This window comes from Thamnophis elegans, chromosome 2 (genome assembly GCF_009769535.1).
Source record: "Thamnophis elegans isolate rThaEle1 chromosome 2, rThaEle1.pri, whole genome shotgun sequence".
NCBI lineage: Eukaryota > Metazoa > Chordata > Lepidosauria > Squamata > Colubridae > Thamnophis > Thamnophis elegans.
The window spans coordinates 101982665-101995991 of NC_045542.1; the positions used below are offsets into that span (position 1 = coordinate 101982665).

The 13327-nt window shown below is 44.7% G+C and overlaps 1 protein-coding gene across 1 annotated transcript in view; it reads right to left on the bottom strand.

Annotated features, from left to right (window-relative positions):
• The window catches only part of MST1 (macrophage stimulating 1), a 33932-nt gene that overhangs the window by 15057 nt on the left and 5548 nt on the right, over nt 1-13327 (bottom strand). The window contains exons 5-10 of the mRNA XM_032210430.1: nt 9308-9444; nt 8196-8316; nt 5667-5785; nt 4263-4422; nt 2145-2275; nt 1038-1140 (exon numbers count right to left, since the gene is read on the bottom strand). Of these exons, the coding sequence (XP_032066321.1) occupies nt 1038-1140; nt 2145-2275; nt 4263-4422; nt 5667-5785; nt 8196-8316; nt 9308-9444 (771 nt within the window). The remainder of the gene's footprint in view (nt 1-1037; nt 1141-2144; nt 2276-4262; nt 4423-5666; nt 5786-8195; nt 8317-9307; nt 9445-13327) is intronic.

Here is a 13327-nt window from a genome sequence, read left to right on the forward strand (position 1 = left end):
TTTGCAGAATTCTGATACAAGGACATAAAATGGTAACAATGAGCGATATCTGGTCTTTAAATGATCCAATCACCTTTTCTGTTCTCACTTGTCTCTTTCTTAATCATACAGTCACATCATTCAACAGATGTTCTTTCTTGGATGGATAGCCATCATCTTTGTGGGGAAAAGCTGCAATCAGAGTTGATATTCAGCAGGTTCTGACCAGTTCTGGAGAACCAGTAGCGGAAATTTTGAGTAGTTCGGAGAACCGGTAAATACCACCTCTGACTGGCCCCACCCCCATCTATTCTCTGCCTCCTGAGTCCCAGCTGATCGGGAGGGAATGAGGATTTTGCAGTAACCTTTCCCGGCCACACCCACAAAGTCGCACCATGCCCACAAAGCCACGCCCACATATCTGGTAGTAAAAAAAAAATGAATCCAACCACTGGCTGCAATGGACTATGAACATAGGGCATTTCTATTTTTATGGCCTTGCCCACCACCTTCATCCTAAAGAGAAGGTGGCTTCTATCTCCCAAAGCAGCCATACAATAGGGAAGTACTATTCTAGAACTCCCTTTTTTCAGTAAGCTTTATGAGCTCACCAATTTGCCAAAGTTCCAGAACTTAAGAAAGGGCCTACAGCAAGTGACCAGCCACCATTTTTCTCCTTGTGTTCCATTGAGATATTTTTTCCCCTGACACTGAAAATATTATTTTTGCTAGGTCCATTTTTATACTTTCATTCATAGAAGTATAGTCCATATTATTATTATTAACATTTATTTCTCAAAAGCTTGGCATGGTTACTAATGACACATTTAAGATCCTGTCAATCTTGCCCTCAGAAAAATAATGAATGGGTTAGGTGAGCACAGGCCATGAGAGGTGAGATACTTTCTCTCAAAATCAGGCCAAATTGCTGCAATCTGAGCATTTTTCATGAAGTCTGGGTACTAATGGGGTTAATGCTTTCTCACTGTCATGACCAAGGCTTAAAGAGGGAAGTGGAAGCAGCATATGGATAGATTTCCCACCATTCATATACTTACTGGAGTGTGTGAGGGGTTTGTTCCTTCCATTTCTGGCAGGTAATTCCTTTCCGGGTCTTACTAACTGTGCCTTGATAATCTTCCCCATTTCCATAGTAACAGTCTGTGGAAATCAAAGACTCACCTGAGTTCATTTGCCTGTCTAAGTACAGACAGTATGTACAAGCATTACACTTTCCAACTACCAAGGAATTGTGCTTTCCTGGAAGATCTAGAGAGCAACAGATTACCAATCTCTGTTCAGTAACTAATGAGAATCTCTGAGAACCCAAGACTTTCTAGAAGCAGTAACCTTGAGGGGGAAACATTACAGTGAGAAAGGAACATCCTCGGTGACTACAGAAAGTTGGATTAGAGATGGGCTGAAAGGGGGAATAGAAAATCAGGAGTTGGGATGGAAAAATAGAAGCACTCGGTATTTTGCTATAGATTCCCCTTCGATCGCATCAACTCTGACATATGGAATCCTGGTGACATATAGAATCTTTATAGTCACTCAAATGATATGCAGATAGAACTCTTCCGTGTCCCGACAAAAGCATGCATGACAAAAGCGTGCCGACAAAACCACGTTGCTAAAACCACGATGTCATCAACACGCCGACAACAGCATGTCGACAACAGCGCGTCGACAGAAGGGCGATTTAAGTTAAGGTAAGAGTTAGGTATAGGGTTAGGTTTAGGGTTAGGTTTAGGGTTAGGTTTACGGTTAGGTTTAGGTTTAGGTTTAGGTTTAGGGTTAGGTTTAGGTTTAGGGTTAGGGTTAGGGTTAGGGTAAGGGTTAGCATTAGGGTTAGTGTTAGGTTTAGGGTTAGGGTTAGGGTTAGGTTTACAGCGCCCTTCTGTCGGCGCGCTGTTGTCGGCGCGATTCAGCGCTCATTCATCGGTGCGGTTCAGAACTCGCGGTTTTGTCACCGCGGTTTAGTCGGGCGCGCTTTTGTCGGGCGCCCTTTTGTCACTGAACCGAACTTTTCTGCTTCTTTCCTCATGCCAGGAGAATAAACAATGGTATTTCAAGAATTAGGAATAATACAGCCCAGACTCCTGTGAGAAGAGTCACTGCGAAAAACCATCATCTAGATCCCAACTCAGGGCCACCATTCTTACCTTCTGCCTCCACATCCTCAGCACAGCGCTCGATCTGGAAACAGAAAGCTCTAGGCAGTCTGGCCATAGTAGTGAAGCACCAGGGAGCCTCTGAGCCATCAGGATTCCGACAGTAATTCTCACTTAGGTCTCTAGAAGGTAGAAGCAAGGCAGAACCTCAACACCCTCCTGAAGATGGACCCAAATGCTTCTGGCTGGCCTCCAACATAAACTCCGTTGCAGTTTCCAAGACTGAGCACTCTGGAAGATTCTTCAGGCTTAATTGGTCCATAGCTATAACATAGCCTGTAGTCATAAGATTTTTTTTTAGACTTACACAGTCTCAGAGTTCTGTAATCATCCAAGTTAGTTTACTATATAGGATTTCAGTCAGTTTCTGAGCTCCTTCAATAGATTGTCTTAACTTTGAAATCTCTAAATGATTTATAACTGGGGAACCTGAGACGCTGTCCTTTCTAGGTAAAATATTTTGCTATTGTCACCAGAGGCTGGCCTGGAATACATCTGTCCTCAGAGAGAAAACTAGTGACATCTGGAATCAGGGTTTCTTCTAAGATGGACAATCTTTATGGTCAAGCTATCCTGCCTATCCTCATGCCTTGCTTTAAGACTTGAGAATGAGGCCTTGGGGCAAGTGTGCCTATGGAGAAACCTGCCAGACACTTTCCAAGTTTCCAAAGAAAAGAAGAAAGCTTCCATATTAGTTCCTTTGCTTAGGGGGCATCAGCAAAGCCAGAGAAGAAATCATTCAGCTTGCTGATGGGGAGCAGCATACTCAAAAATTAGGATACCACCATCTAAAAATGAATTGGATACAGCAGAGACAGGTTTGGGGCAAGCAATGAGGGCTCACAAATGATACAACCGGCATTGTTTGGGGTCAAGATATAATTTGTGAATGACATTTCACTCACTCACGAGAAAAGGCTTAGAGTGAGGCACTGCAGGCAATCTGGCCACAGTCTATGATGTCACAGCACAAAGGCGTCACTCTGAGGAAAGAAAGTGGGAGTGATGGAGATGGGCACAGCAATCCATCCTCAATCCTGTTTGACTTCTGCACTAAAAATACAGGGAGTGAAATGTAGAGAAGGCACTAAGAGGCACAGATATTCAAGTGGAATTCCTAAATGAATCCAAAGCTCACAGGCAATTTTCAAAGAACATTTTGTTGGAGAAAACCCAAAAGGAGGAGTTAGTAAAGTATTTGGCTCCTTTTCCTTTTTCCCTTTTGAACTGTAATAAGAATTTCCTTTTTTTGAATATACACTCCATAAAGCATAGGATGCACAGTGTTTAAAGAGAATCAGTTCTGAATCATTTTCTAAAGTTTTATTGTTTATCATGCTGTGCAAACAACAACAAAAAAATAATGTCCCTTTTTCATGGGCTGATATGTGTAAAACTACTTTGACAGAAACAGCCTTCCTGCCTCTAGTGAAATAATAAAGTCATTATATGCCCAAGTGTCATCACTTGACTGATTGTCAATCCTGAAGCGAACCTGGTTGGGGCCATCTTTGAGGCTTCAGGGTTGCCACTAGATGGCAGGGGGAGGGAAATAGTTAGCTGGAGTTTTGCAGTCAAAACAAAAGGTTTTCCTGTGAGAACCAAGGTCATTTCAACAGGTGCCTGGGAGAGGAGGAGTGAAATAACCAAGCAATGGGTCAGCACCTTGATTAGAGTATATGACTGATGACAAGGAAAACTTTCTCTTTAATTAGTTGAAAACTATGGGAACTTTAGAGTCGGTTTTCACCCGTTGTGCCAATATGATGTATCAATAAAATTGTTCTTTGAGGAATCTACCTGCCTTGGAGTTCTGTTTTCTATGGGTGCATTATTTGGAATGCTCACACTGATCTTCAAAACAAGAGAGCAAAGGTCCACCTAGTTGAATGGGGGGTAATTAGCCCATTCCTGATCTATAGGGTAGACCAAAAAAGAAGAAACTCTATTTTTGTCCCAAACCAAAATGGATAATCTCATATAGTGGGATGAAGCTCAAATGAAAGGACTTTTTATGCCCAGCAGCAGGAAACCTTTTCAGAGGAAATGCTTCCACTCCCATTTCTACTTTGACTATATTTCTGGCAGAACAGCATCACCAATGCATACTTGCATGGATATTTCTCAGGGTGGAATTTGTGTCGGTGTGGTGTCTGTGAGTCCCAACGTTGGCAGGGGACGCCCGATGTAGTGACATTCACCTTGCCTCGATAGTCTTCTCCTTTCAGCCGGAAGCAGCTGGTTGTAATAGGCAGATGTGGATGTTTCTCTGTTTCCAAAAGGGAGAATCCATGGAAATCAAATCACAAAGTGTATCACAAATCCTTCATAGCAGAATGAAAAAAAGGATACTACATTCATTCCTAAACTTACATCAAAGAGGCTGGAGAAAAATGTTTTGGGGATCCCATCTGGGTTGGTCCCATTCTGCTAGAGATGAGTTCCAGCAAGAGTCCAAAAGCTCGGAAGACTAAACCTTCGGCCCCAGTGACCAACCCAGATTGGATCCTGCAACATTTTCCTGGGACACGTATATTCGCCTTCACTCATAATAATGTTTTAACTTATTCAAGATTCAAAACTGCATCTAAAATTTAAAAATTTAAAATTTTGTTCTGCAAAATTTTAAAAAACTGCAAAATTTACATTCCAGTTTTCATTAAGTGCAATCTACAATTACAAAATGGATGGAAGCGGCGTTTTCAATTTCGGCAACTTTAAGATGCATGGACTTCAACTCCCAGAATTCCAATGCTGGCTGGGTTGCGGAGGTTGAGAAGCACTGGATTAGAGACCACACTGACTCAGCAGAAAGAAACAAAAAACAAAAAAACCCAACTCTGCATACATTGTTGAGCACATCATTCCCATCCATCTTTTTTTTCCTATTTATCTGGTGTCCTGCCTTATGTTTCTATTGTGTTACTGTTATGCACATAAAAGTGTTAAGGTTGGAATAAACAAAGTTTGCTTCCTTTGGGACTGCCTTCCAGTATTGTTTTCAGAGGCTCTGGAAAGTTCTGTACCTTTTGAGATAGATAACAGAGATTGTTGCTACTAAAGGCCTCTATCTTTTTATCTCTAGACTGCTGTTTATAGCTCTCTCTCTGTGCTTATGTCTGTCTTTTATCCCATTGGCTAGTTAACCGTGTTTAGGTTGTTGTAGATGTATTAATATGTACGTTTCAAGCTATAGTTTTTGTTCAGTGAACTGAGCTTGCTCTGATCTGGATATAGGGACTAACTAGGATGCAAACTGAACTAGAAAGTAATTACATTAATTTAACCACCCTGAGGACTTTCACAGTGCATTTTATATATTAAGAGACAAATTTTGTGCATCATAAGAAGATTATTTTTTTCTTTATTACATGTAGCTTTTGTAAATGCATTAAAAGATCAGATTGGTCTCCACATAAGGTTTCAAATTCCCCTTGGTGTCTGAAAAATAGACTATGACTGATCCCTTTGTGATATATCTACAAATAGGTCCTGAAGTTCAGAAGGACTTACTGCATTTATGAATGTGACAGAATTCACGCTCTTTGGCAGGATCCACTGTGTAACACCAAGGTTTCTCAGAACTGTCAGGATTACGGCAATAATTATCAGCAAGGTCTTTATCTGGGTATCTTTAAAAAATAACAGAGAAAGGAAGAATTAAAACACTATTCTCAATATTGAAAATGGATGTGCTTCATGATGTCAACATCAAAGGAAAAAGCAGATCCTCTGGTGGCTATAACTATGGTGTTTGTTCATTGTGTCAAATTGGAAGCAGGCTTGTAAGAGGCTAGTAGGTGCAATAGGAAGCTGCCTGGTGCTTTATACCAAATGCAGGGCTGGGTTTCAACTGGTTCGCACCGGTCCCTGCGATCCGGTTGGTCGCCGAACCCGGAAGTAAGTAACTTCCGGGAACGGCGAAGCCCCCCCCCCCCCGCGCCCGCGCGCGCCCGCACACCCGCGCCCGCTCCTTACCCGGTTTTTTTGAATTTTGCACTTTCCACGCATGCGCAGAACGCCTGCACGATCCTCCAGGAGCAGCTGGAGCATCGCGCAAACGCTAATACGCATGCGCTGCGTGCGTGCGCGAGGACGCCGCGTGCGTGCACGCGCGCGCCGCATGCGTGCGTGAGGACGCCGCCGGCCTCGTTCCAACCGATCCGGTTGGAACGGGGCGAGAAACCCACCCCTGACCAAATGAGACCAAATGAGACCAAATGAGATCAGTTTAGCTCAGTTCTGCCCATCTTAATACAATACAATACAATAGCAGAGTTGGAAGGGACCTTGGAGTCTTCTAATCCAACCTCCTGCCTAGGCAGGAAACCCTATACCATTTCAGACAAATGGCTATCCAACATCTTCTTAAAGACTTCCAGTGTTGGGGCATTCACAGCTTCTGGAGACAAGCTGTTCCACTGATTAATTGTTCTAGCTGTCAGGAAATTTCTCCTCAGTTCTAAGTTGCTTCTCTCCTTGATAAGTTTCCACCCATTGCTTCTTGTTCCATACTCAGGTGACCTGGAGAATAGTTTGACTCCCTCTTCTTTGTGGAAACCCTGAGATATTGGAACAGTGCTATCATGTCTCCCCTAGTCCTTCTTTTCATTAAACTAGACATACCCAACCGTTCTTCATATGTTATAGCCTCCAGTCCCCTAATCATCTTTGTTGCTCTTCTCTGCACTCTTTCTAGAGTTTCCACATCTTTTCTATATCGTGGCGACCAAAACTGAATGCAGTATTCCAAGTGTGGCCTTACCAAGGCATTATAAAGTGGTATTAACACTTCACATGATCTTGATTCTATCCCTCTGTTTATGCAGCCTGGAACTGTGTTGGCTTTTTTGGAAGCTGCTGCACACTGCTTGACAATGGTTTTAGGCAGAAATTTTATCATATGTGAAATAGCTGGTTATTATAATTTTTTATTTATGTATGTTATTTTCTGTTTTTCTCTTTTAAAACTTGCAAAGAGAGTGTTGTTGTTTTTTTTAAAGATTAATAAGAGGAAGCCTGATACACTGTGGTGAAGTTCGTCTTGCGCCTTTTCTTAAAATCCTGGGGCCTCAGTTAACACAACAAAGCTGAATATTGGGAAATTTGGGCATGATAAAGGGAATTTATCAATTTCCTCCCAAAGACCGATTCGATTGCACAGATTAGGCCTTCTCCGGATTCCATCTGCCAGCCAATGTCGGCTGGCGACACCCCCCCCCCGGGGGAGGGCCTTCTCTGTTGCAGCTCCGGCCCTCTGGAACGATCTCCCCGTTGAGATCCGGACCCTTACTACCCTCCCGGCCTTCCGTAAAGCTACTAAGTCCTGGCTGTTCCGGCAGGCCTGGGGCTGTTGAAGTATCCAGCCCCACTTTAATTATGAATGTTGTTGTATTTTAAATTGTTGTATTGTCTTATTTATCCCCCTTCCCTTTTTATTGTAAGCCGCCCGGAGTCCTTCGGGAGTGGGCGGCATACAAAACTAATAAACTAACTAACTAACTAACTAATTACATTTCCAAGGTAAACATAAATGTACTATGAAATGTTGTGCTAGAATAAGTAATTGCCACCAATTTAACGTTAAAAAATATAAAGGATTATGTCTATCAAAGCCACACTATTATGCACGGATGCCAATGTATAGAACACAAGAACTAAAGTGCTTCTGCAGGTATAACCAGTATGCATTTTCCAAAGGTATATAATTTACTTTTGTGGCAACAAAAAAAAATCTGAACTAGCCACTGGACCTCTGATCTAACAAGGTTCCTCTTACGCTGCTATGGATCCAGGCTGCCATGGAGATGTTTGAAATTAAACCTGGAAGTGTCTGTGTCGCCACTACGTGTATTCCACATTAGTGTGAAAAAGGTTTCTGACAACTGCAAAGTCGTTACTCATATGAGCCAATTCCTCTGACTGATATTAATAGCTCCATCTCCCATGGATTTCCTTGTCAAGTACCATCATGGCAACATTTCATAGAAAACGCCCCTTTTCCTGCTGTTTTACAGATTACACAATGGCTAAAATCAGTACTTGTTTGGCAGGTATGGATGCTTGTGAGGGTGCTGCAGGTCCCAGCGTTGGCACTCTGTGCCTGACACAGTGTGATCAACGAATCCCCGATAATCCTCACCATTACATGACACACAGACAGCTGGAAGGCAAAGACAGAGCATTAATGTAAGAGGTATGCAGTAAGAGACACTCAGAATCTAGTCAGCCCTGCAAAGTTGTCCAAATCAGGAGGCTGATTCAACATTATTTAAAAAGATTATAATAATTTGCAAGTCTAACTAATTTCCCCCTTCCTTCCCTCTCATACTTTGGGATTTAGGAGAAGCCAGTATGTGTCTCTTTCTCATATTTTCCCTGTACCTTGGGCTCCAAGCTTGCTCCTGTTGTTATCTTAGTGGCTTCTGGATAATTTCTCTAAAATCATCTACATGGCTCCCTAAACATCTTGATCAAAAGGTTGAAGGGAAGGTACCTAAGAAAACTAATTTACATGAATGAACTAGACAGAGAGCATGAGAATTCACACATTCTGTACGATCCCAGGATTGAACAAAAAACAAACGAACAATCAAATATGTGACAACATTGGACAGAAGGAACACAAGAGACACTAATCAACACACATGCCCCAGCTAACAAAGTTCCATGGGCATAATACGCATCTGGAAGGAAAGCAGTATTTGGTACTAGATCAAATAGACATATGGTTTAGGAAGGGTCATCAATCAAGATTATAGTAGTACTCTGATTATCTGGCGCATTGAACAGGTGCTGCTTGCATTTTACTATATTCTCCACTTCCTTCAGAAAAAATTTTTGAGCATGCAATCAAAAGCCCAATTGGGTTTATTATCCGGGGAGGTCTAATTTTCAGGGAAACAGGGTTATTGCTGGGTAACTTTGGATCAATCACCCTCTCTCAATTCGGCTCAATTCACCTCACAAAATAATTGCTTTGGGGAAAATAGGAGGAGGAAGGAATATTATATATCTGCCACCTTGCCTTATTTATAAAAATAACTAAGATATGCTTAAAAAATCTTTAAAAATGAATGTGTCCCTGATTAATTAATTGTATGGGTTGGTTATATGCAGTTATGTGTGTCCTGCAGACATCTTAAATCAATTACCATTTTCACATTTCTTGATGCCGCAGCTTTGATGTCGGGTAGCAGGATCAGTTGTGTAGCACCAGGGACCATGCAAATCATTATCTGGATTCCGGCAAAAATTTTCTTCTAAACCATTATATTGGGATGGATGAAATCTTAAGAAACAAAAATACAACACAAGACAAAGAAACTGATGGATGGAGGATAGATTTATTTTTTATTTTTTAAAAGTGATAGATGAGCAGAAAAACATCAAGAAATCGGGCTTGGGGAAATATTTTTCTCTGTTGTCTACCCTCAATATCATCACCTTTGAACTGGAATAGTAAAGGAAGAGTTTATTCAAGAGAAATGAGAAACAGGGCGAAAAAGACTTATCACCTAATTATGGTTTGGATGCATTGGTTTTCTGTTTGTTTTCTTGCCACCTGCATTCCATTTCCTAGGACAGTGTAATGCTGCTCTTGACTGGAATACAAAGCACTACATCCTGTCACTTATAAAGTTAGACCAAGCAAAGTAGATAGATTCACTTATGGACCACATCTGGCTTGCTTGATGATGTAGCAATTTTGTACAGAGCACGATTCCCTAAGCCAGCTTTCCAAAATGAGATTCGTTCTGGATCACAGGTGGGTTCCTACCGGTTTGGACTAGTTCGGCCAAGTAGGTAATAACTCGGCCTGCCACGCCCCTGAACTGTTTTCTTGGCAGCACCATAGGTGCCGCCATCTTGTTTCAAAGTGTGATCACTACGCTTCATTGTGCATAGCATTATGACCATAATAAATTATATACATTACTAGCACAGAGATGTATGTCTTATAAGAATCTTCAACATAGGAAGCCATGCCTTGAAGAACTGCCCAATTATTGTTCTATTTTTTCTGAAGATATTATTCAGGGACATTCCTTCTGTCCTACTCTTCTTTCTTTCTCATTGGCCTCAGCAACAACAACAGCAGTAATAAAGGAAAACAATACCTCCCTGCATAGGTAGTACCCACTTCTTCTTATGTTATTTAATTTGTGTATTTATACCAGTGTTTCCTAAGCTCAGCAACTTTAAGATGTGAGGACTTCAACTCCCAACATTCTCCCAACTAGCATGCTGGCTGCAGAAACTCTAGTAGTCAAAATCCACCCCCATTAAAGTTGCTGTGATTGATTTCCACATTGCCTTTATTTGATGTATTTACACATTGCCTTTCAAGAATTTAGATTTAGATTTAGATTGTTTATTTGTATGCCGCCCTTTTCCCTGGGGGGACTCAGGGCGGCTCACAATCCAAAGGAAGGGGGGGGAAAACAGACTTTTACATATAAGACAGTACATGATTAAAATGCAACATTCATACCATTCGGGCGGGTTACAATCTTTAGCCCCAGGCCTGACGGGATAGCCAGATTCTAAGGGCTGTGCAGAAGGTCTGGAGAGTGGTGAGGGTACGAAGCTCCACGGGGAGATCGTTCCATTGGGTCGGGGCTACCACCGAGAAGGCTCTCCTCCGCGTGGTGGCCAGTCGGCATTGGCCAGCGGATGGAACTCGGAGGAGGCCTAAACGATGAGATCTAATGGGTCATGTGGAGGTGATCGGCAGTAGGCGTTCTCTCAAGTACCCAGATCCACTACCATGAAGGGCTTTATAGGTGGCAAGTAGCACCTTGAAGCGTATCTGGAGATCGACAGGTAGCCAGCGCAGCTCACGGAGGATAGGTGTTACGTGGGTGAAGCGAGATGCACCCACAATCGCTCGCGCGGCTGCATTCTGGACTAGCTGAAGTCGCCGAATACTCCTCAAGGGCAGCCCCATGTAGAGCACATTGCAGTACTCCAGCCTAGAGGTCACAAGGGCACGAGTGACTGTTGTGAGAGCCTCCCAGTTCAGGTAGGGGCGCAACTGGTGCACCAGGCGAACCTGGGCAAATGCCCCCCTGGTCACAGCTGACAAATGGTGTTCGAAAGTCAGCTGTGGGTCCAGGAGGACTCCCAAGTTGCGGACCCTGTCTGAGGGGTATAATTTTTGACCCCCCAGCCTGAGAGATGGAGTATTTGCCAAATTGGCGGGAGGGAAACACAACAGCCACTCGGTCTTATCCGGGTTGAGCACGAGTTTCTTAGCCCTCATCCAGTCCCTAACAGCTTCAAGTCACTGGTTCATCACGTCCACCGCTTCATTGAGTTGGCACGGGGCGGACAGATACAGCTGGGTATCGTCCGCATACTGGTGGTATTTTATCCCGTGCCGCCGAATGATCTTGCCCAGCGGTTTCATGTAGATGTTGAAAAATAGGAGAGACAGGACCGAACCCTGCAGCACCCCATATGTTAGGGGCCTAGGGTTCGATCTCTGCCCCCCAACTAACACCGACTGCGACCTGTCCGAGAGGTAAGAGGAGAACCACTGCAAAACAGTGCCTCCCACCCCCACCTCTCGCAATCGTCGCAGAAGGATACCATGGTCGATGGTATCGAAAGCCGCTGAGAGGTCAAGGAGAACCAGGATGGAGGCATGGCCTCGATCCCTGGCTCTCCAGAGGTCATCGGTCAATGCGACCAAAGCGGTTTCTGTGCTGTAGCCAGGTCTGAAGCCGGACTGGAATGGGTCAAGATAGCTGGCTTCCTCCAAGGCCCGCTGGAGCTGAAAGGCCACCACCTTCTCAACAACCTTCCCCACAAAGGGGAGGTTGGAGACTGGACGGTAATTGCTAAGAACGGCTGGATCCAAAGATGGTTTCTTCAGGAGGGGTCTCACCACCGCCGCTTTAAGTGCGGGGGGAAAGACCCCCTCCCGAAGGGAGGCGGTAACAACCGCCTGGATCCAGCCCCGTGTCACCTCCCTGCTGTTGACAACCAGCCAGGAGGGGCACGGGTCCAGTGCACATGTGGAGGCACTCACAGCTCTCATGGCCTTGTCCACATCCCCAGGGGCAACATCCTGAAACTCAACCCAGCGATGGTCTGCCAGATTATCCACTTGTGCCTCGGCTGGATCTGCAGAATCGGAGTCCAACTCCGACCGAAGCCGAGCAACTTTGTCCGCCAAGAACTGGACGTACTCTTCAGCCCTACCCTGCAAGGGGTCCCCCGTATCCCTCCTATTTAGGAGGGAACGGGTTATCCTAAACAGGGCGGCTGGGCGCAACTCGGCGGAGGCAATCAAGGTGGCAATATAAGATCTTTTTGCCGTCCTAATTGCCCTGATATAATCCTTGATGCACGATGTTAAAAGTGCTCGGCTCGATTCGGATTTGTTGGATCTCCACGAGTGCTCTAGGCGTCTCTTCCGGCGCTTCCTCTCCCGGAGTTCCTCGGTGAACCAAGGGGGCCTCCTGGATCCACAGCCTCGGAGCGGCCGTAGTGGCGCAATCTGGTCAAGGGACCCCATCGCTGCCGAGTTCCAGGCAGCAACCAGGGTTGGACTGTGGGCGAGAGTATCAGGAATAGCCCCAAGCTCCGTCTGGAACCTCAAGGGATCCATAAGTCACCTGGGGCGGAACCATCTGGTCAGTTCCTCCTCCCTACAGCGGAGGTTTGGCCTCCGAAAGTCAAGCCTCAGTAGGCAATGGTCTGACCACGACAGGGGTATGATCTCATTACCCCTCAGACCAAGATCACAAGTCCACTGCTCCGAGAGGAATACGAGGTCGAGCGTGTGACCCGCTGAATGGGTTGGGCCCCAAATTACCTGGGTCAAGCCCATGGCTGTCATGGAAGCCATGAACTCCTGCGCTCCATCAGAGTGTTCACCGAGCGAAGGCAAATTGAAATCCCCCAGAACCATAAGCCTGGGGAACTCAATTGCCAGCTCGGCTACCGACTCGAGGAGCGAGGGGAGGGCTGCTACAACGCTGTTGGGAGGCAGGTACATTAACAGCAAACCCACTTGACCCTTGAGGTCCAACTTCACCAGCAGGGACTCACACCCGACAAGCTCCAGAGCAGGGATCCTACGAGGTACTAGAGACTCTCGGATAACAATAGCCACACCTCCACCCTTTCCCTGGGCTCTCGGCTGATGAAGCACCTGAAAACCT